Below are 25860 nucleotides of genomic sequence, written 5' to 3'. Positions count from 1 at the left end.
GGTGGAGGGGGAGCACGGGTGTCAGAGATCATACTCATCCCCTTCTGGCACGGTCACTGCAGCCCCCCTGCTCCTTCCATGGTCTCGGCACCCCAGCTCTTCCTGCGTTCAGAGGTCACATGGTACCGCTCATTAAAGTCATGAATATGTGCATATTCATGACTTTAATGAGCGGTACCACGTGACCGCTGAAATCTGGAAGAGCAGCGGAGCCGAGAACATGGAAGAAGCAGGCGGGCTGCAGAGACCATGCTCCAGGAGGGGGTGAGTATGACGGGGGAGGACGGGGAGCAGTGCTATGTTAACCTGTCACCGTTCCACCGCTATGTCCTCTGCCTGTGACGTTTAGGTCAGAGGGCGTGATGACGTAGTCAGTGCGCGCCCTCTGCTGAAGGTCACTGCAGAGGATCCGGGAGACAGAGCGGCGCACGCTGCGATGGAAGGGGACAGGTGAATATCGCCAGTGCCGGGGGCCTGAGCCAGCGGCAACACCGGCACCTGGCCCCCAGCGACAAGAGGTGAGTATGTAATTTTTTAATCGCAGCAGCAATCTACAGGCTGTCTTTATCTATGGAGCATCTTCTTGGGCCACCATTAACCCTTGTTCAGCATTTTATGGGGGCTATTTATCTATGAAGCATCTTCTCGGGCCACCATTAACCCTTGTGCAGCATTTTATGGGAGTATTTTATCTATGGAGCATCTTCTTGGGCCACCAATAACCCTTGTGCAGCATTTTATGGGGGGTATTTTATCTATGGAGCATCTTTCTGGGTCACCAGTGTTAGGCATCGGGTTCCTGTTGCTGCACAACAGGAATCCCGAGCTTTGCCTTCAGCGGTCTCCCATTCCTCTCCGGCTGCAGTGGAGCCTGCTCAGCAGACTCGTTGATCCCAGCGCTCTGCTCACACCAGCATTGTAGGTTTGGTTGCTGCTGCCACCTCTAGTCCAGCTATAGCAACGCATGCTGGCCAGCGGCGAACTACTCCAGGGACTAAGTCCTCCTTTTGGTCCACTGAGCATGCCCGTGGGACGATCTCTCATTGGAGATCGGAGGTCACATGTTCAGGTCCTTCTCCAGCTCGGATTACAGTACACCATCAGGAGGGCCCCGGAAGGACGCTGCTATAAAAGGTTTGCATGGCTGCACCACCATGCGCTATGATAGACATTGAGTCTTTTGCTTTAGTGGTGTGTCTGATGATGGGTGTATGATTCTGGTGACTGACTCATTAAGATCCCCCTTCCTTGGTTGTGTATGAGTTAGGGTCTTAGAGTTAGTCTCAGCACCTAGCACTCTTACTGACTAGCGCCGCAGTGCAGTTAGCGCTGGTTCCATTAGCTCCAGTGGGCATCAGATAGTGCAGACGCCACAACTATGCAGTTACTGCAGCGGCTATCCGTGCGGCGCCGTGCGCAGTTACTAGCGCTTTCCAGAACCGTTCTCACGCTGGTTAGTGGCGATCGCCAGCGTAGTCATAGCATCCGCTCTGTGCGGTATACTACTCTCAGTCGTGTCTTGTGAAGCTTAACAGGGTACGGTTATATGCCGGCTAGTGTGTACTCCGTGTGGTAACAGAGTCCGCTCTTGCAAGCACCGGGTCAGAGCTTACCCGTCGGTGTCCGGCTTCCACCTGTTATATCGTATCCGTCATTGTCTAGCAGCAGTTTCCATCTCTGCATGGTGGACCCCAGGCTGCGAACGCACCTCATTAACACCTTTACTTGGTGCTTTCCGCAAGCCTAACAACCAGTAACCCTTGTGCAGCATTTTATGGGGGGTATTTATCTATGGAGCATCTTTTCGCACCACCATTAACCCTTGTGCAGCATTTTATAGGGGGTATTTATCTATGGAGCATCTTTTTTGGACCACCATTAACCTTTGTGCAGCACCACCCTCAACTTATACTCGAGTCAATAAGTTTTCCCAGTTTTTTGTGGCAAAATTAGGGGTCTCGGCTTATACACGAGTATATACAGTGTTTCTAAAGGTGCTATTGACATGAAATGCTCACCAGATGTTGGAAACTACCCATCCAATCCTCACAGGCAAAGAAATCAAATCAAAGATGTCCATAAATTAAGTTATGTGTAATAATGAGAAATATAAAAAAGGGGGAGACAGAAGCGCACAATAGGGTCTTATCCAATGATATAAACGTTTCAACAGATATGGATCCACTCACCTGGTTCAGTTGTGTGGAACACAACAACCATAAGCACAAATGGGTAGGATCCGATGAACTGCAGCAATCAGCCGGTCACTAGAATTGCATATATAGGAAGGAGAGAAGTCCGGCTTTCAGGATCGCGCTGTTCCAGTCCAAAGTTCACAAGGAGTTAATCCAAGGACCAAGCAGTGATAACTTTCTTTTTATTCCAAAAACTCTACGCGTTTCGTGTACACACTGTAGCATTACATGTGCCTTATACATATGTACATATGGACGTCAAAGGTTCTGGTTTCATTGGAACCCAGAGATACAAAGTGTAGAGCAGCAGGGTTGGTGCAGTGTAACAGTTAGGCAGGGACCACAGGAAAGTTCACAGCAAACGTGTTTAATGTCCAAAAAACTCACACAGTGTAGAGTACAGGGTATCTTCCGGATCGCTACCAGGGCGTCACAACAGTCAGTACGTGAGACCGGTTGCTGAGGGCGATTGCACTACCGTATCACGCTGCGGGGTGCCAGGCGTTCGTTGCTCTTGGGTCTGTCTTACCTCACACAGGCTGGACGCTGCAGAGCCAGCTGCTCTGCTACTTGCAAACAAACACTGACACACCCAAACCCTATACTGCAGGGTTTTTAACTGGAATCTGTGGCTATGGGCCACTTGTAAGACCCGGCTTGGAGGAAGCGGACGGCCCCACTACCATTCTGCAGTCCGCTTCAAAAATAAAAGCACTTACAGGGTTTTCCTGAACATTGTCTTGGCCAAATAGCTTGCCAGGTCCACACTTACTTTTACTTGTGACTCACACACGTCCTGCTGTGAATACAAGGCACGCCAGTGGGTCTAATAGGACTCAGTTTGCATCCTGGGGGATACATATCGACCTTTGCACATGATCCTCCTCAATGCCTCACAAAATTTAATAATAATAATCTTTATTTATAAAGCACCAACATATTCCATAGCATCTTACAATTCAACAGTTCATATTGGCCATCTATGCAAATCACTGCTATGTAATTCTACATTTCTCTGCAGTGGTCAAAATATTTGAATCATGGATTCCCACCCAGCAGTGGAGAGTTATGGCTTTCCTTGTCGTAGTTGAAATGTATGGAAGGATTCATTTTACCTAGCAAGTTACAGAGGCGGTTATCCCTGGGAATGACTGGAATATAAGAACAAGCATGGCTTTCCCTGATAATAACAGCTGATTGTCAGACGTCCGTGCATCTGAACCTGCAGTGATCAGATGAATCCCTGAGCAACTTCTTTTTAATAATATTCATGAGATAATCCATTGAAGAAAAAAATATATCTAAAACATCATAGATATATGATAATATTAGATAGATGATAATGGAAAAAACATTTCTTCCTTTCTTTTACTTTAACAGAGGAGTGGAAAGAACACAATGATGGACATTTGAGGCTTTGAAGTTCATTGCCAATTATTTTCCGTACTGATATTTACATCGTATCCTTTGTGGATATAATTGGTGCATCATTAGATGTGGAACCATCAAAACAAGTCAATCTTTCCCTGCTAACGTCATTTTAATTGCCACACACTGGTCAAAGGATTGAGATGGCTGAAAACAGGCACGGGGCACAGTATTTATCCGATTCTGACGGAACTGTCTATTCTAACAGAACTGTCAAGAATCCTTGCTTTAGAAAATTTCCACCAGCAATTCAAGTGCATCTTTTAGGCAGCCATTTGCATAGCGAGGGACAAAAATAAATATTTCAGTAACCTTTTGTTCTCTTTTTTTTTTTTTTTTTTTTTTGCTGTCAAAACTGACGTTTTTGACTTGGCAGAAGCATTTGTGACTTTTGAGTCCCACCAAATGTCGAATGTTTGATTGACAGGTGAAAAGTAGAGTTTTCTTCCTCTCTCTCTTCACACACTATTCTGGCTCATCATAAAAACCTCTTGTGTGTGCATTACATAAAAGCAGAGCCTTCTTTAATAAATGACTGGATCTTCTGTGAAAAGAGCCCTCTCTATATGTTATGTACATGTATGAAGCTACCAGTCCTTAATAATGTATTTGGAAATATAAAGCTCCATACTGGAGAAGTAGAAAGTGCTTTAGTTGCTGTACAGTTCTGTTCTTTGGATTGGGATAATTTCCTCATTATAATGCCAGTCAGAAAGCAACCAAACAACAGCTAAGTTGGGCGAAGAGATGGCTTTCCTCCTGATTATTGCCTGACAGCTTAGACGGTTCCATTCTTTGTCAGTAGACTTCCAATATAGTCACGTAAGGTCCTTTGTTAGGCAGGGAATCGTTCCTACAGAACTAGCAGCATATAATTGTAGGGAATTTGCATTCAAATAAATGTTGCTTTTTAAACTACACCTGATTGCTACTCTCATAATAGGTTTCATGAAAAGAAATGCAGGCAAAAAGCAATGAAAGTGACCATTAAGCCATTTCCACTTTATTGTCCTTGAACAATCCATTGAAATCGGCAACGCTATCATTCATGTTTTTTGGCTGACACAGGCGTACATGATATGGATACGCATGAACATAAGAAAGAGCTGTGAATTATAATGTATTCTAAAGAAATGACTGACTCATGTATGTTGCTGCTGACAGCGGTTTATGGTCTTAGGTGCACAAGATCGTGCACAACCACAACCACAATCCTAGCTCCATCTAGTTCTTGGCGCATCTACCATAAGGACATGTCCCAATACTAATGAAGCTCCCATCCAAGTGGCTTGCTTGTCCCAAAATATATTTGAGCCACAACCGATAAATATTTAAAGGAGTATTCCCCCCAAAAAAACACAATTAGACTTTAAGGAATGCTTTACATCCATGATTTTGTTTCAGGATTGTTTGATCTACTACTAACATTCTCCATAATTCGAATTTCCCAGTCCTATCTCCAAGACTCTTCTCATGTTGCACCAGATCTCCACAGTTTTACGCATGCCCTAAAAAAAAATCTTTTTACAAAGATCTGCAGGGTGGGCAATTTATATGGATACACCTAAATAGGTGACTTCTTCAGTTCTCCTGTCCTACATTTTCTTCAGAATCTAGTCCTTTCTATCTTCCGTTTCCACACCATTTTTGTGTTTTAAACTATTTCAAGTAAGGAGCACCATAGTCATTATATGTAAAAATAGAACCAGAAACTGGATTCAACATGCAGATCCAAAAAGAACAAGTATAAAGAAAAGAATGACTCTCTGAGTCTCGTTCGAAAATAGCATTGGATATTGCCTCAATAGTGACAGAAAAACTACAAGATTGAATATGGCCTACATAACCTCATTTAAAAAAACAAAATCCTTTGGTTAATTGGAACAATGAGTCCATAAAACTGGGGTAAGCTCTACAGCCCCTACAATGTTTATCCTACATGTGCCCAACAATCCATCTATACACAGATATGTCTAGTACTGTGATTGTAGGAATGAGATGCTGCCAAGGTGAAAAGCCATTTTTTTGCTGTACGGATTCCCAATGGTTCAGGATTTGGAGACCATGTTGCTTATAACCTATCCCAAGGACCAAGCTATCATTTTGTTTAAAAAATCCTTCAGGAAAATTGTGCACAGCAATTAATAAATAAAGGCGACTTTTGTCACCATGTAGGCCATTTTAAAAATTGACAAATTAGCAGTAGTTGCAGAATTGTAATAATAATGTCAATATTAATCATCTATTACATTTGTGACTAAGGGAATGCACATTTACACAGTATTATGTATTAAAATACAGTATGTTTCCCATTGATAAAAGCAAAGAACCTTTAAGAAAATTGTGACTTACATCATACAATGTAATAATGCCATAGGTCTGTGCAGGCTCCCTCCACTGTAGAAAAATCTTCTCCTCAAATGTGCTGCTTTGAATGGACTCTAAAGGTACAGCCCCCGGCACTAAAAAGACAACAATCAGCATGTAACATGGCCATTTAAAATATTAGTCCTATTATTTATATAGGCTAATTGTTTCCCAGTCTACACAGCAAAGTCGAGAACGTGTTGGCATATCATTTATTGCCTACTGTGAAAACTGGAATATGTCAATATATTTTTATATTGATAGTCAAACAAAACATTAAAACATCAGTAAAACTCCAAAAACAGGTTGAAAATAAAACCTGGGTTTTAACAATAGGTCGTTATCTAAAGACACATTCTCTTTAGCCCCTTACTTTTTTTTCTTTTATTTTAACTTGTCAGACAGAAGCGTAATAGTCCTAATAATAGACAACCTACATGTGGTTGTTTCCCTTGTGGGGACTGTTTGGCCTGCACTTACAAGAACTTGATCAGGGGGACTCAATTCAAGAGTTCAAATGTTATAAAATCATTCTCGATTCGACATCATCTTAGCTGTAGTAGTACACACGTTGTATATCTGGCCACATGTCCCTGTTCCAAGATATATGTGGGGTTGACTTCACGTCAGCTCCGCTTTCGTGTAAGGGAACATGCAAGGGATATTTCAAATGCCCACAAAGTTGAGGATGTAGGTACCCTCAAAACCCTCCCTAGGCATTTTCGCATGATGCATAACAGTGATCCTATGGGATTAAAGGTCATTGGTATCGACCAAGTGCATTGTGGTAGTAGGGGTGGTAACATCAAGCGCCTTTTAGCGCAAACTGAGTGTAAATGGATTGTGGAACTGGACTCAATGACCCCTATGGGGTTAAATGAAAAACGGAGCTTTGCTCCATTTTTATGAGGACCCTTGTTTCACCTTGTCATTCTTTGTGCTCTAATTGTTTCAAAATGTGATTTTATTTATTTTATTATATTATTTTTATTTATTTTTTTCTTTTTATTATTATTATTAATTATGGTTTTCACATTTAGTCTTTTTAGGATTTATTATCCGGTACTTTTTGGTGTTTATGTGGGAGAATGCAGTCGGAGAAATTTACAAATTTATATTACATTTCATTCCACTGAAGATACAAGCAGGAGAATGATGAAGAAATGAATATGAAATGAAAAGAGGAGAAAAAATGCGCTGGTGGCCGTTTTAATAAATGAAATATTGAATCCAATATTTTTTATATTGTGGTGTTCACAATTATGTTGAGTATTGCACTATCATTATTTTTATGATTGCATATTATATACATAAATTTCTGTACACTTATTATATGTCATATATTATATTATTATATATTCACTTTGCGGCACTTCAGCACTTATATATTAATTCAGTGTTATTATATTTATACTGTTTATAGATGGCCGTAAATTTATTATACGGCATGTAATTCATGCATCACATGTTTCAGCTGATGGATAATTATATTTGTGTATATTACATTATTATTGGCACTTTGCACTTTTTTTGCACATATTTTAATAAGGATTTGAATAATTGTGGGTAATTGGCCACCAGTGCACTTATTTATTTTCTATATTTTATGTGGTCATGTGATATTTTGCAAATATATTGCATGGAAATTATGCTAATAGATAGTTTTATATTAAACATTGCGGTATGTGCGGATATATTAGATGACAGCTTCATTGAATCTTTCTGCTTGTGACGTGGTTGTTTTCTGATGCATGCGTCCTGAGTTCTCCAGGGAAACACTATCTTCGGCTTCATAATACTCAGCGCGCATGTCAAAATGACGTCAAAAGGGGATTTCCCCATGACATGCGCGCTCGGTGAATGCTGGGTGATGGTGGGCGTCCTCTGGCGATGACGTCGGGATGCATGCGCAATAGAAACTTATCACCCGATCATGTTCACTATTAAAGACCGGTAAAAAAGTGTAATGGCGTATCCCTTTTGATAAAGCCAGAAGCGAAACACGCGTCAGGGGTGACACGTGGGTCCAGAGCAACCAGGCACCATACTATATGGGTAAGCACTTGGGAGTATTTGTTTAATTTTTCTTTGGCACTATTGTTGGTAGCGCACTGTGGGCTGGTCTCTGTACACACGCAAAGCCATTGTATTTAATTTTTTTATTTTTCTATTCATAGTCACTGGTGGTTGTTGTAACACTGGATATAAATATATATATTTTTTTTTGTGCCATCAAAGATATTAGTTGCCTGTAAAATTGCTCTGGGCATATATTACATTACCTAGGGTTATATGGTATTTTTTAATTTTTATCATTGCATACATGTATTTGTAACTAATAAATAAACATATATTTTATATGATTTTATGTATAGCATTTTTTTTTTTCTTTTTTGTATATTTAGTCTGGAGTTTACATTTACTTTATCCATTAAATAGTTTTTGGTCATAGACAGCTTTAAATCTACTGGGATCATTATTAAGTGATGATAGATGTTAGCTTGCCCATAGTTGCTTTTGTGGTATTAACCATTGAAATATGCTGCTAAGGGTTTGCTCATACTGGCATATATTGTCCCATGATAGATAATCGGGCCGATTATGCTAATGACACTCTGTCAGAGTTTGAGCTGTCAGCTGAGTGTGATGGGCAATCGGCATGGGAAAATAATCGCATACCTACACACCCCTTAGGGCCCCGTCTAACATAGCGATCTCGCTAACGAGATCCCTGCCGGTATCGCTGATCACTGTAGGAAAGCCCAGGACTTTTCTTTGGTCGCTGGTCTCCCGCTGGCCAGCACACATCGCTGCGTGTGACAGGCGGGAGACAAGCGATCAGCTGGTAACTAACGTACACATCGGGTATCCAAGGGACGTGCGGCCCTTAGAAACCCGATGTGTACGATAGTTACCAGCGCGCTGATGCAGGGAGCTGGTAACTAACGTACACATTGGGTATCTAAGGGACGCACATCCCTTGGATACCCGATGTGTACGTTAGTTACCAGCTCCCTGCATCAGCGCGCTGGTAACTAACGAACACAGCGACGCTGCGCGCTCGGCGTCGCTGTGCTGATCACTGGTGAAGCTGTCTGTTTCACAGCTCACCAGCGTTCACATAGCGACTTACCAGCTATCCTGACACGTTGATATCATTGTCGGGATTGCTGGTGAGTTGTTATGTGTGACGGGGCCCTTAGTATAATATTGGGCGAAGTCTTATCTGATAAAACATAACCTAGCACTTATACAGCAGTGTAAGCGTACCCTAAAAGAGAGAATGGTAAAGCGACAGAAAGATCTGTCCATAAAAGAAATCGGAATGAGATCACTAGTATTACAGCACCCTTGCTAGATGTGACAACAACTGGGAGAGACCACACAGGCTAGAGGAGCACTACTTGCATATTAGACTTTGTTACTGGTATCTTAGAATTCAGCTGTCTATTTTATCTTGGACAACTTATCTACATGTCCCATAATCAAATTAATGGAGCAATCTTAGCAACCAATTTTCCAAAATATACTCTAACTGAATTTTTAAAATTCACCAAATATCAAATGATTCACAATTAGTGTTAGCAAAAAATGTAAGATAAATATTATTTGCAATTGAAATCCACGAGGCAGATTTCAGAAGGATGTATTTCATTGTCTAACAACTACCATGCCCAAACTTACTGTGAGTCTCCTAATCAGAACTTGCAGCCTCATGGGCATACATGAGTTTGTATATTTGGTTCAGGAGAACCGCTGTCAGCCCAGGCACTGCAGCCAATGTACAGACCATAAAATACGCCCATCAGAACCTGAGCTAAGGACACAATTGACAAAAAAACAGGCAAGGTTTTGGGCACATTGTGTCCTGACTCCCTATAGGTCTGTATTGTGGAGCTGCATGGAGCCGCCTACTCTAAAGCCCACGTCACACAGAGCGAGATCGCTAGCGAGATTGCTAGCGAGATCGCTGCTGAGTCACAAGTTTTGTGACGCAACAGCGATCTCACCAGCTATCTCGCTGTGTGTGACAGGTATCAGCGACCGCCCTTCCTGCCGGGTATTGCTGATCGTTCTGGAAAGCCCTGGATATTTTTTTGATCGTTGGTCTCTCGCTGGCCAGCATGCATCGATGCGTGTGGCAGGCGGGAGACCAGCAATCAGCAAGCTGGAATCCAAGGTAAACCGCGGGTTTCTAAGCGGCGCTTAGAAACCCGCTGTGTACCTTAGATACCAGCATGCTGATGCAGGGAGCTGGTATCCAAGGTAAACAGCGGGTTTCTAAGCGCTGCGCGGCGCTTAAAATCCCGCTGTTTACCTTGGATACCAGCTCCCTGCACCAGCACGCAGGTATCTAAGGTACACAGCGGGTAACTAAGTGACGTGTGCTCTTGTTACCCGCGTCGCCACTGTCCTGATCGCTGCTGAGATCTGCCTGTTTGGCAGCTCACCAGCGATCATGTAGCGACACACCAGCGATCCTGGCAAGGTCATATCATTGTCGGGATCGCTGGTGCGTCGCTATGTGTAACGGGGGCCTAACTTTCCGTATGATGTTCAGCTCTGTTTTCACTGGAGTATCGGGATGGAAAATAAGCTCCATAATAAAGCAGATGACAATGTTTTCATACTATGCATTTTAGGAATAGTACACATCCTGATGATTTGTATTTCCATAAGAACTTACCATCTTCATCTGTCTGTACTACTAGCTCCTGGCTTTCCTTCCGGCCCTCTGGATTCATGAGCACAAGTTTGACGCTGACATTGGTGTAAGGAGTCAGCTTTGTGATTGTGTGCTGGGGATGTGAGCTCTCAGTATCCCAGCTTACTTCTTCCCGTACTTGCTCCTGCCCTCCAATCTGGTACCTATATTGAATAGTGAGGTTGTATCTGTGGCACCGTGTAACATTGTATCCAAATGGCTCCCAACGAATAGTTATTTCCCTGGACTTTATTTCAACCACCTGCAGCTTCCGGGGACCATGCATGGGATCTGTAAGACATGGGAAATTAATTATGTATATATATTATTCAATATAAGAAGTTTGACAAATGTTTAAGCATATTATTATAACTGTTGTCTCTTATTCTGGGTCTGACAGCCTGTCTTATGCATACTTGTATGCAGCCTGGATGACCAGGTGACTAAACTCCCAATTCCAATATGGCCGATTATTATGCCAATTAGTGATGAGTGAGTATACTCGTTGCTTGGGTCTCCCAGAGCATGCTCGGGTGGTCTCCGAGTATTTTGGCGTGCTTGGAGATTTAGTTTTTGTCGCCTCAGCTGCATGATTTTGACTGCTGGACAGCTTCAATACATGTGAGGAATGCCTGTTTGTTAGGAAATTCCCACATGTATTTAACCTGTCTACAAGTTGCATCTCAAGCAGATGAGATGATGAAATCTAAATCTCCGAGCACGCCAAAATACTTGGAGATCACCAGAGCATGCTCGGGGAGACCGGAGCAACGATGCTACTCGCCCATCACTAATGTCAATCAATTCTCAGTTATCTATAAGTCAAGTACCATTGAAAATAAGTATAGGGACTGGCTATGAATAAGTCAAGAAAGAGGAAGCTTCTGTTCTTGGAAACAAGCAGTAAATCTGTGCCATATGCTAGAGATGTGCTGTACTTCAGACCTAATGAGAAATGGGAGCCGAGGTTCCAGAGAGAAAGTTAACTTTTTATGGAATTGTTTTAGCCGTCCGTCACTGTGCTGTGAGTGATAGATTTCTATTTTCTATTCATTTAGTTATAGGTTACAAAGCTTTTTTTTACTGTGCCCCAGTTTACTTGATAAACTAGCGGTGTCTCTTTCGGAATTATCTCCATTTATGATAGGCCCCTTTGGCATGAATCATGAGGTCAACGGAGACACTCCAGGTCCACTGATTCATGATAAGAAAGCCAGATTGCTTCCCTGCAGAGTGCAATGTTTATCATGCCTGAAGTTCAGTCAGGTAATGCCTATCAATTCCCCAGACTGTGCCTGCAGCGCCGACATACCCCAGTGCTTTCCTCCTGCCAGAAAGAGCTGGGTATCAAGCAGTGAAGCCTGTCAGGTGCAGTTCTGACCCGAGGGAGCCAGACCCATATTTAGCCGGTGGCACTTCTGAATTCTATTTAATCACAGATCCTAGCTGTTTCCACGCTTGCTATATGGCACAGGAACTGACTGATAGAATCAATTTCCATTGCTGGTACAATTTATCGCTCATTTCTTCTGAACTTACACATTAGCTTCTATTACAACTGTGGTGTTTTTTACCCATGAAACTCAATTTCTGCATCTCGGAGACATTTAAGGTGTAATTTGAGGATACTGCCAATGATAATCAAAACCTGGCTGAGGAATAAAAGATCTTGCTGCAGGGGCTCGATTCCTCCTTAGTTTGTATACTGGCACTGTGCAGATATATAAAAATGCAAACCAGGGAGGTTTTGATTTGCTTTTTTTCCTTTTATACAGTAAGTCTTTAATTTTCTTCCAAAACATGGATTTAATGACAGAGAATGGGAAGTCGCCAGCTCTTCAGCGATGACCAAATAATTCTCTTTGTCTCAAAACTAACCTGAGCCAGTCACCTTTCCAGAGCTACATTAAATGCCAGGCATACCCATCCCTGTATTTTCTGCACTGCCATGCACAGTGTTATGGCATAGTGCTGCCCTGTATCAAGTATATAGCATATGCCGTCACAAGCCATGAAATATCTGCCCTGACAATACGTTAGACAAATGGTACAGATAACATTTTTAATATTGCATATTACTTACTGTACGAGAGAGTACAGTATGTGTACTGATCACAATACACATTATTAGACAATACAAGGGTTACGCTATGGAGGCTGATTAGAATAGGCTGGGTTCACATGTAAGAGTTTTTTTTCTAATGGCAAGAAATTGGAGGAAAACCATGGCAAAAACAAACACATGCATACAGTGTTAGGTTTCATGTATACAGCAGTGCTCAGTGCATGGAGTTTGTGCAGATATCTGTATGGCAGAGCATGCAGGCTGTTATGCACTGCGCTATAAACACACAGACCCTGTTGCTACTGCTTTTTAAGAGTGTTTAATTTCTCATGGTGCTGGATTCACAGCCATACTGCTCACTACTGCTTGTGTAATGTCACTTTGCTTAACGAAAAGAGCTCGAATTGCTCATTTCCCTGTGCACTGTGTATGGGAGACATCATTGCAGATAGTGCTTACTCAGCAGATCAGACACACATTAAAAAATTAGAGATAGAGGCAGCAGAGAGGAAAACTGGTGAAAAATGCAGGATATAAGTCCTGGAATGGAACAAAATATAACTGTCATTCCTTATGTATAATCACAAAAGTCTATTCTAAAACGTAACCTGAAACTACAGAGAACTAAAGAAGAGAAGATGCTTACTACTATTTTATCCTGCATGAAGTTCTATAGATACCTAGGAGCTAACAGGGCTACCATTTGCTACTGTGTTACGTCAATATGTTTCAATACACTGCTTCATGGAATAAATATTTATGAGGGTGTATTATAAAGGAAACCTAATTTCTTAAAAAAGGAGTTTCGCCTCTTGGTTGAAACATTGTGATCTCCCATTAAATTGTGCCACTAGTCTAATATAGTATCACTTGCCAGTAGCACTGTAGCACTGCCAGTCATTAATTTCTGATACATTTGGTCATATTTACTCTATAGTGCTCAAGATAAATGGGCACAACCCCTTTAAAGAGTAAGATTTTAATCACCATCTGAATGAACACAAGAACAATTTCCCGAAAATGTACAGGACTGAGTTTCATAGAACATTTTTTAATCCCGTACCTTGACAGTAGGGTATATAATATAACTTTCAATTCAAAATCTTCAGTTTTACTCAAATTAGTTGATGAAAAAAGGAATATACTCAACATGAAAAACTACTACATCTAATATTTTGTAATATTGACCTTCATGATTTTTAAGGACAGCACCAAGTCTTCTAGGCAAAGAATGAACAAGTTGGGGACATATTGCAATGCAACATCCAGCTTTTTCCATTCTTCAAGAACAATCTCTCATAGAACCTGGATGATGGTTGGAGAGTGATGCTCAATTAGTCTCTTCATAACTCCCCATAAGTTTTAAATTGGGTTCAGGTGAGGAGACAGACTTGGCCACTGAATCACATTCATCTTGTTCTTCTTCAAAAATGCAACAGTGGTGTTAAATGTATGTTTTAGATCACTCTCACATTAGTAAAGTGAACGTCTACCAAGGGCACAGAGTGATGGTAGCATCTTATCTTCACTTTATATTCTCTCCACTGTACAGCAGTACATCAGTGAATTTGGAATACTGTCAATGAAATGCAGCTCCCTGACACCAGCCGTACTCATGCAGCCCCACATAAAGACACTGCAACCACTATGCTTTACTGTAGGCACCATGCAATTCTCATTGTGATCCTCACCTATGCGACACCATATAGTTTAAAAGCCATCAGTTCCAAAAACATTTATCTTATTCTCATTACTCCAGACTATACAGTCACACTACTTCATATCTTTCAGCATGGCCCCTGGCAAATTGTAAGTGGGCTCTTTTGTGCATGCGCTGCAGTAGAGGCTTCCTTGCTGGACTACACCCATGCATGCAATTCATCTGCAATGTACACTATATTGCTCTTAAGACTTTCATTGGGGTGTAGTCATTTTTGAAATATGGCCTTCAATGAATTTAAGAGAAGTTCCTTTTTAAGTCAGCAAAATAACCAATCTTGTTTGCAATCAATTACTCACATTTATGGTAGTAGCATGGTATCCTACGGAAAATGTTGATTATAAAGGGAGACTACAGGTTTTTTTGACAAATCTGTTTGCGTGTGCTCATTTATGCTGAGCAATGTATAATATCGCTCTATGTTTCAACACATTTACAGAATAGAAGAAAAAATCTTTTCTAATAATTGTGGCTCACTTTAACATGTTTCATCCTATTGGTCCAATTTTACTATTGACAGAAATCACTTAATTTTTCACAACTAAAAAGAATAAAAATAAAAAACTTAAATTAGAACATTTATAATATAAAATATCAAATAAACACTATTGTTCACAATATACAGTAATATTGTGTTTAATGAGCTGGCAATGTAGCGTGATATCTGTAGACCATGTCCTCAGCCAGAAAGCTTTTTACATAGATGCAGGCCTATATTTGAACTAAGAACAAGTGCTATTTTCTCCTAAACAGATTGATATCTATTCTGCTTGTGAAAAACTAAATTGCTCAAGAACAAAATTAAAGTCAATTCTATAATTTGAGGAGCCAGCTATCCACCCCCTCTGAAATGGTAATGATTGGTACCTGTGCCTATAATCTGCACATTGATGAAACACCTGGCTGTTTCACACTGCGGCATTGATGAAACACCTGGCTGTTTCACACTGCGGCACATCGACTAACAACTTCTTTAGTTTGGTAAATGCGCTATTTCTTTTTTTATATCAGCACTTGAAGGAACCGCATAGATTATACATTTTCAGCAGTTTTTCCTACTTCTTCAAAGTCCCAACGAGACTGTAAATAGAAATGATGTAAAACAAAACAACAGCTTAGAATGAAAGAATGAGACTCCTGTAAAAATGACATACCTCTCTGTGCTGCAATCACTCTATAATAACCCCTTTCATTTTCAAATCTACTTAGACATCAGCTTGCGGTAGAGACACGTTCCTTGCTACAAGTGCACATTAGGCTCGTGTTCCTTGACAGCCTAATTCTAGAGAAGTCTGAAGACAGACAACCATGTGCATAAGTAATTTAATTCTTTTTTTTCTGCTATGGAGCAGGCATGTTTCTTGGTGATAAATGAAGAGTGGAGGAGTGCAAAGATACATTTTAATTTTACCCATCCTCCAGCAACAGTTTCCTTCAATCGCGCTCCAGGTGCCATTGGCAGATATGCAAATCAATATTAAGTAAATACAGTAGGTAGTTGTAAAATTCATCTCCCACCTATGTAAAATGTTCCTACTAAAGCTCAGAATATTGTTCCAAATACATCCATAGCATAACACCGCAAGTATAACAGTATGAAGAGCATATAAGTCATTGAACAGCTTAATACTAGGATTGTAAAAGTATTCGCTGTCTATACCGATAGGCCAACGAAAAGGAAAGTAGTGTGATGTCCAATCAACACTGGGCACTGTAGACCTTATAAATAAAGCATGATCTACTCCAAGAGATCTTTGAAGGGGAGCAGTGAATTGTGGTGTTCAACTCAACAGCTGTCTTGCTTTCCCCCAAATAACAAACATCTGAGTTGGGATGGTAAAAAAAAAAGATGTTTAAGTCCATCACCCAGGACTGCATCAAAATGTCATAAGTGTAAGGAAATGGCTAGGGAATAAAGAAAGTGCAATAGGGTGTTATCCAGATTAACGTAGTGATCAGAGGAGGTTCCGCTCAACTGATATGGTTGCGTGAGACACAACTCTGAAATAACATCACATATGGTTCTAGCTGCTGCAGCCCCTCAGGTTGATAGATCCAATATAGTAGTGCTAATAGTAGGGAAATAGCAGATGATCTGTGCTGCACCAGGTCAGAGCATTGGTGTTCTGACCTGGTGTTACGCAGAGCATCCGCTATTTCCTTTCTACTATGAAACTGTTGAGTCACACCATGTAGAGAGTCGGCAAACTATCAAGTAAGTTCAGATTTTGTAAGACAGGCGAGTATCGCTGTAGTGGGTGACTCTAGTAATGCACAAGCACCAAGTCTCTTCTCACTATTACCATGCACATGGAGAAAGCTATCAATCAGGTTCTGGAGGGTGAAGTTAGCCAACAACTCATAAATACTGTGAGGAAGTGACAGGTGTTATATGCGAGGGTCCCTATGTGTCCCCCAGGATGCGCATAGAAGGATGCAAAATGAAAGTGTGGTCTTGGACAAGCTATTTGCCCAAGGCAGATGTTAGCGCGCAGCTAGGCAGGGCGGGCTTCACGGAGTGGACCCTCTGAACCGTGGCACCGTGGGGACCCCGGACGAAAAACCAGGTGGAACCGACCCCTATACAGGGATCGTTTGGAGCAGGTCCAGGGGTTCGAATGCCACGGCAGCCGGAACCAAGAGGGGCGGCTCGGAATGGACTGCAGGGACTAACACGGGTAAACAGGACTGGAGTAGGACTGCCGGAGCAGACACGGACGGGCAGGGCTGGAGCTGGGCTGCAGGTACAGACACAGATGGGTAGGACTGCAGGTACGGACACCGGAAGACAGGACTGGAGTCAGACAGCAGGTACGGAGACCGGAAGACAGGACTGGAGTCAGACAGCAGGTACGGACACGAAAGACAGGACTGAAGTCAGCCAGCAGGTACGGACACAGAAGACAGGACTGGAGACAGCCAGCAGGTATGGACACGGAAGGCAGGACTGGAGTCAGACAGCGGGCACAGACACGGAAGGCAGGACTAGAGTCAGACAGCGGGCACGGACACGGAAGGCAGGACAGCAGGGCTGCAAGGAAGCACAAAGTGATCAGTAGGAGGCAGCCTAATGCGAGGCGACCACAGAACCGAGAAGGCTGTAGCACAACAACGATCAGGCGCCTCCACTAAGGTAGGGCGGCCTGATATAGATGCAGCTGTGCCCCCACTGGTCCGGCGGTGCTACCGGGTCAGGGCACCGCCGGAGATAGGATCATGAATAGTGAGTCGGCCGCAGCCCACAGCGCATGCGCAGGGCCTGCAATGATGTCACCGGCCGCAGGCCGGTCAGAAGACGCCGAGGCCGGGGCTGGAGGGAGCGAGGCTGCAGCGCGAGGCAAGTACGAGCGTGTGCGACGGGGGGCCCGGTGAGGTGCGCGGCAGGAGGCCTGGGGACCGTGACAGTACCCTCCCCCTTAAGCCGCCCCCTGCTGCAATTGGCAAAAAATCTCCTGAGAATGTGGGGAGCGTTGTTGTTCTCCCGGGGCTCCCAGGACCTCTCCTCAGGACCAAAGCCTTTCCAGTCAATAAGGAAAAAGGTCCTCCCTAACTCTCCTCATGGCGAGAATATCTCTTACCTCGAAGGTGTCATCAGAACCCTCCAGCTGAGGAGCAGGGCAAGGCGAGGGATGGAACCGATTTAGAACCACAGGTTTCAGAAGAGAGACGTGGAAGGTGTTCTGGATGCGGAGCAAAGCAGGCAACCTCAACTTGTAGGCGACTTCATTGACACGTCCCAGGATCTCAAAGGGGCCAATGTACCGGGGACTCAGCTTGTAAGAGGGCAATTTTAGCCGGATGTACTTGGAGGAGAGCCAGACCTTATCCCCGATGCGAAACGGAGGAGGATCCAATCTTCTTTTGTCTGCGTGATTCTTCAGTCACTCGCTGCCCCTTTTGAGGGCCGTGTTGGTCTCAGACCAGACTTTAGAGAATTCTTGGAACAAGGAGTTGGCTGCTGGTACCTCGGAGGTCGTGGCTACCGGAAGAGGTATATTAGGATGTTTGCCGAACACCACGAAAAAGGGCGACTTGGTTGAGGATTCACCGGCATGAGTGTTGTAGGCGAACTCCGCCCATGGAAGCAGATCAACCCAGTCATTCTGATGGGCGTTGGAGAAATGCCGAAGATATGTAGTCAACATCTGGTTGGTTCGCTCTACTTGCTCATTGGTCTGCGGATGATAGGCAGATGAATAATCCAGGGATATATCCAAAAGTTTACAAAGCGCCCTCCAAAACTTAGCAGTAAACTGGACTCCACGATCAGACACGATCCGTCGAGGTAGGCCGTGAAGCTTGAAAATCTGATGGATGAAAATCTTGGCTAATTCGGGTGCAGAAGGGAGACTGCTCAAAGGAATGAAATGTGCCATTTTGGAAAAGCGGTCTACAACCACTAGAATCACCGTACAGCCTGAAGAGCGGGGCAGATCAGTGATAAAGTCCATGGCAATATTCTCCCAAGGTGACGTAGGCGCCGCAAAGGAAGCAGTAGACGAAACGGAGACCGTCGAGGTGTCTTATTCCTAGCACAGGAGGAACAGGAGGCAACGAAGTCTGTCACATCTTAGAGGAGAGTTGGCCACCTATAATACAGAACTATGAGAGCAAGGGTCTGCCCAATTCCAACATGACCAGCCAATCGGGAGGAATGGCCCCACAGTAGAACTCTGCTTTTGGCATTCTGCGGCACGAGAGTCTTGCTTGGAGGTGGAGAAAGCAGAGTCAACGGTGCCACAGTGATAATCTTCGTGGGCTCAATGATGTGGGAAGGTTCCTCCCCAACCTCTGTCAGTTGAAAGACTCTGGAAAGAGCATCGGCTTTGGTGTTTCTGTCCCCCGGGCGAAAGTGAAGCTCAAAATCAAAGCGAGCGAAAAACAAGGACCATCTGGCTTGTCGAGGATTAAGTCTCTGGGCGGACTGAAGGTAGGACAGGTTCTTGTGGTCTGAGTAAATAACAAACGAATGGACAGCTCCCTCCAGAACGTGATGCCACTCCTCCAATGCCAATTTGATGGCCAAAAGCTCGCGGTCGCCAATCGAATAATTGCACTCGGATGAGGAGAAAGCTTTGGAGAAGAATCCACAGGGGCATAGGCGACCCGAAGCGGTCTTCTGGGATAAGACTGTCCCAGCTCCTGTCGAGGAAGCATCCACCTCCAACACGAAAGGTTTGCTGCTCTCAGGACGGGACAACACAGGAGCCGTGGAAAAAGCCTGTTTTAACGACTGGAAGGCCTCCTCGGCCTCTGACGACCAGGAGTTAGAAGAGGTCCCCTTACGGGTAAGGGCAGAGATGGGCTTAGAGAGCGAGGAAAAGTGCGGAATAAACTGCCTGTAGTAGTTGGCAAACCCGAGGAAACGTTGGATGCTCTGAGACCGACGGGGCGGGGCCATATGAGAATGGCAGACAGTTTCTTGGGATCCATCTGCAGGCTAGCGTCAGAGACAATGTAGCCCAGAAATGGTAATGAGGTTTGCTCGAATAGGCATTTCTCCATGTTGGCATACAAACGATTCTCCCGAAGACGCTGAAGAACCAGGCGGACAGTTTTCCTATGGGATGGAAGATCTGAGGAGAAGACAAGGATGTCATCCAAGTATACTACCACACAGGAGTACAGGAGATCCCGAAAGATCTCATTGACGAACTCCTGGAACACAGCTGGAGCGTTGCACAGACCGAATGGCATCACCAGGTACTCATAGTGGCCGTCACGGGTGTTAAAGGCGGTCTTCCATTCATTGCCGGCACGGATGCGGATGAGGTTGTCGCCCCCCTGAGGTCCAACTTGGAGAAGATCCATGCCCCTCTGAGGTGGTCAAACAACTCCGGGATGAGTGGGAATGGGTACCAATTCTTGATAGTGATGTTGTTTAAACCTCTATAGTCGATGCATGGGCGCAGTGAACCGTCCTCTTTGACGAAGAAGATACCGGCTCCTGCGGGGGAGGAAGACTTCCGAATAAATCCCTTGGCGAGGTTCTCTTTGATGTATTCCGACATGGCAACGGTTTCTGCGGGAGACAGTGGATAAATCCTACCCCTAGGAGGAATGGAAACAGGGATTAACTCAATAGGACAATCGAAGAACCGGTGTGGTGGCAGGACCTCTGCCTCCTTCTTGTCAAAGACGTCTGCATAGGACCAATAGGCTGAAGGAAGACCCGAGAGCTCCCGGGGTGGTCGTGCGGGAACAGCTGGACGAATAGGATTCAGACAGCGAGCATGGCACGGGTCTCCCCAGCGCAAGACTTCCCCAGACGACCAGTTAATTATCGGCTGATGAGTACGTAGCCACGGAAGACCAAGTAGAATGGCTTGAGACAGATCGGACAACACGTAGAAGGCCACTCTCTCTCGGTGGAGGGCGCCGACTTGCAAAACAACCTCCTCCGTGACCGTGGTAATGGGTTCTCGTAGCGGTCTGCCGTCAACGGAGCAATCACACGAGGGTTCCTCAAAGTAATCACGAGAATCTGATATTTGTCCACTACTTCACGCCGGATGAAGTTGCCTGCTGAGCCCGAATCCACGTAGGCCACCTCGGACCCACGTCTCTCTCCTGAAAGTAAAAGAACAGATAAGGTGAGAGCTTGAGAGGAATCATTATCACCTAGGGAGGCCTCTCTTACCTCACCTAGGTGGAAGAGTTTCCCGGTCTCTCAGGACAAGAGCGGATGAAGTGGGATGCTCCTCCACAATAAAGACAGAGATCCTGCCCCCGTCTTTCTTTCTGACGTCTCTCTGCCATCCGGACCTGATCTACCTGTATGGGCTCGGGAGGCGGAGTGTGAAAAGAACTGGCCGGTCGTGGAGTAAAGGACCGATTTGCGGCCGGGACTGGCCTGATAGGCCTCCTGTCCCTCATTGATTCCCGGGCACGCTCCTGGAACCGGAGGTCTATGCGAGTGGCCAGGGAGATGAGGTCCTCGAGAGTGGTGGGAGTATCCCGACCCGCCAATTCATCCTTTATCCTACCCGACAATCCACGCCAAAAGGCTCCGACCAATGCCACATTATTCCACCCCAATTCGGAAGACATGGTGCGGAACCGAATGGCATATTGACCGTCAGGGTGCCCTGGTGAAGATTGAAAAGCGACTCAGTGAGAGAGGCTACCCGTCCTGGCTCATCAAACACCTTACGAAAGGTGTCTAGAAAAAACAGAATATTAGAGACCATGGGATCATCCCTCTCCCAGAGAGGGTTTAGCCAGGATAAGGCCTTCCCCTCCAGATGGGACATGATAAAGGCCACCTTGGCCCTATAGGAGGGGTACTGGTGAGGCTGAAGATTGAAATGCAGGCTACATTGGTTTAAAAACCCTCTACACTGTTTGGGGTCTCCACTGTACAGGGGTGGTTTGACAAGGCGAGGAGAGGGAAATGAAGCGGGAGCGGGGACGGCGGCCGAGGCTGCAGCAGCAGTCTGGAGGTCCCCCAAACGGTTGTCTACTGAAGCCATATACGACAGGATATGTGACTGGGCGTCACGCTGTTGGCCCAGTTCCTGCTGGAGGCTGGCAAGTTGGACAGCATTCCCCGGATCGGCAGCCTGAAGGGCCGACAAGCGGGACTCCATGGACTTCATTACCGACATGATGCGCCCCTGGTTCTCCCGTAAGAGCAACTCTTTTTGACCAGGAGCTGAGATTCCAGCGGGATCCACGGCCTGATCGTACTGTTAGCGCGCAGCTATGCAGGGCGGCTTCCGGGAGTGGACCCACTGGACCGTGGCACTGAGCGGACCCCGGACAAGCAACCAGGTGGAACAGACCCCTATACAGGGATCGTTTGGAGCAGGTCCAAGGGTTCGAATGCCACGGCAGCCGGAACCAAGAGGGGCGGCTCAGAATAGACTGCAGGGACTAACACGGGTAAACAGGACTGGAGTAGGACTGCCGGAGCAGACACGGATGGGCAGGGCTGGAGCAGGGCTGCAGGTACAGACACAGATTGGCAGGACCGGAGCAGGAATGCAGGTACGGACACCGGAAGACAGGACTGGAGTCAGACAGCAGGTACGGAGACCGGAAGACAGGACTCGAGTCAGCCAGCAGGTACGGACACCGGAAGACAGGACTCGAGTCAGCCAGCAGGTATGGACACGGAAGGCAGGACTGGAGTCAGACAGCGGGCACAGACACGGAAGGCAGGACTGGAGTCAGACAGCAGGCATGGACACGGAAGGCAGGACTGGAGTCAGACAGCGGGCACAGACACGGAAGGCAGGACTGGAGTCAGACAGCGGGCACGGACATGGAAGGCAGGACAGCAGGGCTGCAAGGAAGCACAAAGTGATCAGTAGGAGGCAGCCTAATGCGAGGCGACCACAGAACCTAGAAGGCTGTAGCACAACAACGATCAGGCGCCTCCACTAAGGGAGGGCCGCCTGATATAGACGCAGCTGTGCCCCCATTGGTCCGGCGGTGCTACCGGGACAGGGCACCGCCGGAGATAGGATCAGGAATAGTGAGTCGTCGGCGGCCCATGGCGCATGCGCAGGGCCTGGAATGACGTCACCGGCTGGTCAGAGGAGGATGCCGAGGCCGGGGCTGGAGGGAGCGAGGCTGCAGCATGAGGTAAGTACGAGCGCGCGCGATGGGGGGCCCAGTGTGGTGCGCGGCAGGAGGCCTGGGGACCGTGACAGCAGATTTAAGAAAACCCAGCATGGGCTTTCATTTTTGGAGCAAACCACAGGATGGTAACGGGATGGATCTCTCCCTCCAGGCTAAGTCTTACAAGTGGCCCATGGTCACAGATTCCATTTAAAAACCCTGCAGCAAAGGGTTGGGTGTGTCAGTCTTGGTTTGCAAACTGCAGAACAAAAACGGCAGTGCAGTTGCCCACTGCAACGAGTCTCGGATAAGGACTGAATTGATGCCCCGGCTGCGATCTGGAGGATACAACTTGCTTTCCATTTGTGAGTTTCTTTTGGACTTTAAAGACTTTTTGCTTGGAACTCTGATGTGGTCTCTGCCTATCTGTCGCACGGCACCAACCCCTATGCACTACAATACCAACATTTCAGCACTTGTGCATTATATCAAGAAGACTCAAATGCTGCAACTAATAACGTATAGGTTTCTGTAAATCTACACCACACACTCATGTATTTGCAGCCTATCCGTTACAATCTTATACTGCCATTAGAGACTGACTTTTTACTTATATACACAATTTAATTCCTACTAGAAGTACATATTTTGCAAGTTCATTGCAGAACTGATAGCCATCTTCTAAAACTGCTTCTGGATTCATTTGTAGCGCCTCTGTTTATAACCACAATATACACAATACTGAAAAATGCAGACAGGATGGAGGAGGCAGAAGGGAGCCTCAAACAGGAAATGGTCACAATGCACATTGTGACATTGTGTTTGGTACATGACGCATGTTGTTTTATCACTGAGCATACATTTTGCATGTACATTACAAAGGGACAATTAGAGATAATCAGACTTATATGTGCAGATCTATACATCTTGAATTGACATTTCCATATAGGCAAAATGTTTTCCAAAGGGATTGTCGGCTTGGAGCTCGTTGGTTAGCCAGCAGGAAAGGTATATATGGCTCATTGAAATGTTTTAAACAATAAAATTTAAATAATCGGGACTCTCACTGAAAATATCAATTATGCTTAAATAAGCACTCCCATCAAAGGTTTATCCTCTTAATATATTGCAGTCATCATACTATATACAGTTGTGGCCAAAAGTATTGACACCCCTGCAATTCTGTCAGATAATACTCAGTTTCTTTCTGAAAATGATTGCAAACGCAAATTCTTTGGTATTATTATCTTCATTTAATTTGTCTTAAATGAAAAAAAAAGAGAATGAAGCAAAAAGCAAAACATTGATCATTTCACACAAAACTCCAAAAATGGGCCAAAAATACAAAAGTATTGGCACCCTCAGCCTAATACATGGTTGCACAACCTTTAGTCAAAATAACTGCGACCAACCGCTTCCGGTAACCATCAATGAGTTTCTTACAATGCTCTGCTGGAATTTTAGACCATTCTTCTTTGACAAACTGCTCCAGGTCCCTGATATTTGATGGGTGCCTTCTCCAAACTGCCATTTTTAGATCTCTCCACAGGTGTTCTATGGGATTCATGTCTGGACTCATTGCTGGCCACCTTAGAAGTCTCCACTGCTTTCACTCAAACCATTTTCTAGTGCTTTTTGAAGTGTGTTTTGGGTCATTGTCCTGCTGGAAGACCCATGACCTCTGAGGGAGACCCAGCTTTCTCACACTTGGCCCTACATTATGCTGCAAAATTTGTTAGTAGTCTTCAGACTTCATAATGCCATGCACACAGTCAAGCAGTCCAGTGCCAGATGAAGCAAAGCAACCCCAAAACATCAGGGAACCTCCGCCATGTTTGACTGTAGGGACCGTGTTCTTTTCTTTGAATGCCTCTTTTTTTTCTCCTGTAAACTCTATGTTGATGCCTTTGCCCAAAAAGCTCTACTTTTGTCTCATCTGACAGAGAACATTCTTCCAAAATGTTTTAGGCTTTTTCAGGTAAGTTTTGGCAAACTCCAGCCTGGCTTTTTTATGTCTCGGGGTAAAAAGGGGGGTCTTCCTGGGTCTCCTACCATACAGTCCCTTTTCATTCAGACGCCGACGGATAGTACGGGTTGACACTGTTGTACCCTCGGACTGCAGCGCAGCTTGAACTTGTTTGGATGTTAGTCGAGGTTCTTTATCCAACATCCGCACAATCTTGCGTTGAAATCTCTTGTCAATTTTTCTTTTCCGTCCACATCTAGGGAGGTTAGCCACAGTGCCATGGGCTTTAAACTTCTTGATGACACACTGCGCACGGTAGACACAGGAACATTCTGGTCTTTGGAGATGGACTTGTAGCCTTGAGATTGCTCATGCTTCCTCACAATTTGGTTTCTCAAGTCCTCAGACAGTTCTTTGGTCTTCTTTCTTTTCTCCATGCTCAATGTGGTACACATAAGGACACAGGACAGAGGTTGAGTCAACTTTAATCCATGTCAACTGGCTGCAAGTGTGATTTAGTTATTGCCAACACCTGTTAGGTGCCACAGGTAAGTTACAGGTGCTGTTAATTACACAAATTAGAGAAGCATCACATGATTTTTCGAACAGTGCCAATACTTTTTTCCACCCTCTTTTTTATGTTTGGTGTGGAATTATATCCAATTTGGCTTTAGGACAATTCTTTTTGTGTTTTTTCATTTAAGACAAATTAAATGAAGATAAAATTTGTGTTTGCAATCATTTTCAGGAAGAAACTCAGTATTATCTGACAGAATTGCAGGGGTGTCAATACTTTTGGCCACAACTGTAGCACTGTGTACTTACAATTGTTAATTTTCACTTTCTACC

General features: G+C 44.7%; 1 protein-coding gene across 5 annotated transcripts in view; it reads right to left on the bottom strand.

The window, feature by feature from the left end:
* The window catches only part of PTPRM (protein tyrosine phosphatase receptor type M), a 929698-nt gene that overhangs the window by 454267 nt on the left and 449571 nt on the right, over nucleotides 1–25860 (bottom strand). For all 5 annotated transcript variants that reach the window (XM_073550942.1, XM_073550938.1, XM_073550940.1 and 2 more), the window contains exons 8-9: nucleotides 10678–10986; nucleotides 5976–6085 (exon numbers count right to left, since the gene is read on the bottom strand). In XM_073550942.1, the coding sequence (XP_073407043.1) occupies nucleotides 5976–6085; nucleotides 10678–10986 (419 nt within the window). The remainder of the gene's footprint in view (nucleotides 1–5975; nucleotides 6086–10677; nucleotides 10987–25860) is intronic.

This window comes from Dendrobates tinctorius, unplaced genomic scaffold (genome assembly GCF_039654945.1).
Source record: "Dendrobates tinctorius isolate UK_male_01 unplaced genomic scaffold, ASM3965494v1 ptg000171l, whole genome shotgun sequence".
NCBI lineage: Eukaryota > Metazoa > Chordata > Amphibia > Anura > Dendrobatidae > Dendrobates > Dendrobates tinctorius.
This window is presented reverse-complemented; position numbering and strand designations above follow the sequence as displayed.